This window comes from Salvelinus sp. IW2-2015, unplaced genomic scaffold (assembly GCF_002910315.2).
Source record: "Salvelinus sp. IW2-2015 unplaced genomic scaffold, ASM291031v2 Un_scaffold2762, whole genome shotgun sequence".
In the NCBI taxonomy this organism is placed as follows: Eukaryota; Metazoa; Chordata; class Actinopteri; order Salmoniformes; family Salmonidae; genus Salvelinus; species Salvelinus sp. IW2-2015.
Window position 1 is genome coordinate 211,822 of NW_019944065.1, and position 5,064 is coordinate 216,885.

At 39.8% G+C, this 5,064-nt stretch overlaps 1 protein-coding gene across 1 annotated transcript in view; it reads right to left on the bottom strand.

The window, feature by feature from the left end:
- The window catches only part of cfap161 (cilia and flagella associated protein 161), a 21,395-nt gene that overhangs the window by 9,612 nt on the left and 6,719 nt on the right, over nucleotides 1-5,064 (bottom strand). Inside the window, 6 exon segments of the mRNA XM_070440629.1 lie at nucleotides 146-227; nucleotides 399-466; nucleotides 3,762-3,776; nucleotides 3,845-3,947; nucleotides 4,485-4,557; nucleotides 4,560-4,598. Of these exon segments, the coding sequence (XP_070296730.1) occupies nucleotides 146-227; nucleotides 399-466; nucleotides 3,762-3,776; nucleotides 3,845-3,947; nucleotides 4,485-4,557; nucleotides 4,560-4,598 (380 nt within the window).

The following is a 5,064-nucleotide window of genomic DNA, read 5'->3' on the forward strand; positions in this document are numbered from 1 at the left end:
TAGTTCTATGGGTTAGGTTAATGTATTATAGAGGTATAATATGTAGTTCTATGGGTAGGTTAATGTATTATAGAGGTCTAATATGTTTAGGGTTAGATGTGTAGGGTTAGATGTTTATGTGTGTCTGTGTGTCTCTGGAACTCACCCCTCCAGCAAAGCCACTAGTTGTTCTGAGGGCGAAACTCTGATTGTAGCGCAGAGGCTCTCCCTCTGCACTGCCATCCACACTGGACACACAATCCGCAATGTTAAAAAACACCTATTCCTGTGTGTACGTGTGTGTGTGTGTGTGTGTGTGTGTGTGTGTGTGTGTGTGGTGTGTGTGTGTTGTGTGTGTGTTGTTGTGTTGTTGTGTGTGTGTGTGTGGGTGTGTGTGTGGTGTGTGTGTGTGTGTGTACCTGCTGATGATGAATGCGTTGCGTGTGCATGGCTGCAGACTCCTCCCCCCACTGACTCCACAGGGAGCCTGAATGGCTAGAGGCAAACAGGGTGTATATTATCATCATCACCATCACTATCATTATCATAACCATCATCACCATCACTATCATCACATAACCATCATCACCATCACTATCATCACCATCATCATCATCATCATCACCATCACTATCATCATCATAACCATCATCACCATCACTATCATCATCACTATCATCATCATAACCATCATCACCATCACTATCATCATCACTATCATCATCATAACCACATCACCATCACTATCATCATCATAACCATCATCATCATCATCATCACTATCATCATCATAACCATCATCACCATCACTATCATCATCATCATCATAACATCATCATCATCACTATCATCATCATAACCATCATCACCATCACTATCATCATCATAACCATCATCATCATCATCATCATCATCACTATCATCATAACCATCATCACTAGCATCACTAGCATCACTATCATCATCATAACCATCATTCATATCATCACCATCATCATCATCATCATCATAACCATCATCACCATCATCATCACCATCATCATCGGCACATTTACATTTACATTTAAGTCATTTAGCAGACGCTCTTATCCAGAGCGACTTACAAATTGGTGCATTCACCTTATGCACCATCACTATCATCATCATAACCATCATCACCATCACTATCATCATCATCACTATCATCATCATAACCATCATCACTATCATCATCATCACCATCAATACCATCACCATCATCATCACCATCATCATCGTCACCATCACTATCATCATCATAACCATCATCACCATCACTATCATCATCATAACCATCATCACCATCACTATCATCATCATAACCATCATCACCATCACTATCATCATCATAACCATCATCACCATCACTATCATCATCATAACCATCATCACTATCATCATCATCACCATCACTACCATCATCATCATCATCACCATCACTATCATCATCATCGTCATCATCACTATCATCATCATCATCACTATCATCATCACTAGCATCACTATCATCATCATAACCATCATCATCACCATCATCATCATAACCATCATCATCATCTCATCACATCACTATCATCATCATAACCATCATCATCATCATCATCATCATCACCATCACTATCATCATCATAACCATCATCACCATCACTATTTCATCATATAACCATCACACTATCATCACATCACCATCATCATCATCACTATCATCATCTCACCATCATCATCATCACCATCACTACCATCATCATCATCACCATCATCACTATCATCATCATCATCATCATCATTATCATCATAACCATCATCACTAGCATCACTATCATCATCATCATCATCATCATCATCACCATCACCATCATCATCATCATCACTATCATCATCATAACCATCATCATAACCATCACATTCACGATCATCATCATCACCATCATCATCATCAACATCATCATCATCATCACCATCACTATCATCATCATAACCATCATCACTATCATCATCATCACCATCATCATCATCATCACCATCACTTTACCATCATCATCATCACCATCATCACTATCATCATCATCATCATCACTATCATCATAACCATTCATCACTACATCACTATCATCATCCATCACACATCATCATATCATCATCATCATCATCATCATCCACTATCATCATAACCATCATCACTAGCATTACTATCATCATCATAACCATCATCATCATCATCATCACCATCATCACCATCACCATCATCATCATTATCACTATCATCATCACTATCATCATCATAACCATCATCACTATCATCATCATAACCATCATCATCACGATCATCATCATCACCATCATCATCATCAACATCATCACTATCATCATCACTATCATCGTCACCATCATCATTGCTATCATCATCACTAGCATCACTATCACCATCATCATTGCTATCATCATCACTATCATCACTATCATCATCACTATCATCATCATCATAACCATCATCATCATTGCTATCATCATCATCACTAGCATCACTAGCATCATCATCATCACTATCACCATCATCATCACTAGCATCATCATCACTATCACCATCATCATCATCATCATCATCACTATCATCACTATCATCATCATCACTACCATCATTATACCTCTAGGTTTCTTCCTAGGTTCTGGCCTTTCTAGGGAGTTTTGCTTCTACATCTGCATTGCTTGCTGTTTGTGGTTTTAGGCTGGGTTTCTGTACAGCACTTTGAGATATCAGCTGATGTAAGAAGGGCTATATAAATACATTTGATTTGATTATTACTATCACCACCATCATCATTACTATCATCATCACCATCACTATCATCATCAGCATCATTATCATCACCATCACTATCACTATCATCATCATCGCTATCATCACCATCATCACCATCACTATCATCATCACTATCATCATCATCACTATCACCATCATTATCATCATTATCCCTATCAACACCACTATCATCATCATCACTATCACCGTCATCACTATCACCATCATCACTATCATCACCACCATCACTATCATCAGCATCACTATCACCACTATCAGCATCACCACTATCACCACTCTCATCAGCATCACCACTATCATCAGCATCATCACTATCATCATCATCATCATCACTACCATCAGCATCACTATCATCAGCATCACCATCATCATCACCACTATCATCAGCATCACCACTATCATCAGCATCACCACTATCATCACTATCACCACTAACATCAGCATCATCACTATCCCCACTATCACCACTATCATCAGCATCACCACTATCACCAGCATCACCACTATCATCACTATCATCAGCATCACCACTATCATCACTATCAACACTATCATCAGCATCACCACTATCATCACTATCACCACTATCATCAGCATCACCACTATCATCACTATCATCAGCATCACCGCTATCATCACTATCACCACTATCATCAGCATCACCACTATCACCACTCTCATGCAGCATCACCACTAATCTCAGCATCACCACTATCACCAGCATCACCACTATCATATCACTATCACCACTATCATCACTATCATCAATATCATCAGCATCACCACTATCACCACTATCACCGGCATATCACCACTATCATCACTATCATCATCGCCATTCACCATCATCATCCACTCATCATCATATCATCACTATCATCAAGCATCACTATCATCAGCATCACTATCATCAGCATCATTGGAACAGTATCCACATTGTGACATGGATGAAGCTTGTCTTTTGAAAATCCTAAATATTACTTCTGGCTTAGGGCTAGAGTTATGGCACGCGTGTGTGTACTGGACTAGGCCCCTTCCCAGGTTGGTCAGGTCAGCATAGATGCTGACTGAGCAGCTGTTGTCTCCGCACACATTCACCAGCATCACCACATCACCAAACACACGGCACCTCCAGAGAAAACGACAGGCTAACCTACACACACACACACACACACACACACACACACACACACACAACACACACACACACACACACACACACAACACACAACACACACACACACACAACACACACACACTTAACATTACATTTGAGTTGTTTAGCAGAAACTTATCCAGAGTGATACAGTAAGTACATTTATCTAGATGGCACAACTACATATCTCAGTCATAGAAGTACATTCATCTAGATGGCACAACTACTATCTCAGTCATAGTAAGTACATTCATCTAGATGGCACAACTACATATATCAGTCATAGTAAGTACATTCATCTAGATGGCACAACTACATATCTCAGTCATAGTAAGTACATTCATCTAGATGGCACAACTACATATCTCAGTCATAGTAAGTACATTCATCTAGATGGCACAACTACATCTCTCAGTCATAGAAGTACATTTGTCCTCAATAGCTTTCAGAAATGTCAGCTAGTAGGAAAAGACAAGTGGAGACGGGGGATGGGGGGGGTATAAGACTGACTGGGCTCTTATTTAAGATACTCTGACCTGTTTGAGGATGTTTTGTTTGAGGAACCCAGTTTTCTGCACCATCACTCTCCCCTCTCCTTCCTATCCAAGAAGTCCTTCAATGTGTCTGTGTGGAGAGACACAGCTCAGTGTGTGTGTGTGTGTGTTGTGTGGTGTGTGTGTGTGTGTGTGTGTGTGGTGTGTGTGTGTGTGTGTGTGTGTGTGGTGTGTGTGTGCGGCGCGCGCGCGCCAAGGACAGAGACATCAGTGAAGTCCCAAACAAAAACAATATTGTATAAAAACTAGACGGTAACTTTACAAGTAAAGTTGTAAGTTGTAATGCTAGCTAGCTAAAGCTATTTAAACGTTTGTTTGTGGTAGTTAAAGAAGTGTAAAAATGCATTTAATTCCCATAAAAATTCATTCGATTTTGTCAGAAGTTGTGGTCGGTAGTTGTTTGGATATGGTCAGTAGTTAAATGTGTGGTCAGAAGTTGTTGGGTTGTGGTATGTAATCGTGTGGTTGTTGTCACTAGATATGGTAAGCAGTTGTGTGGTTGTGGTATGTAATTGTGTGGTTGTTGTCACTTAGAT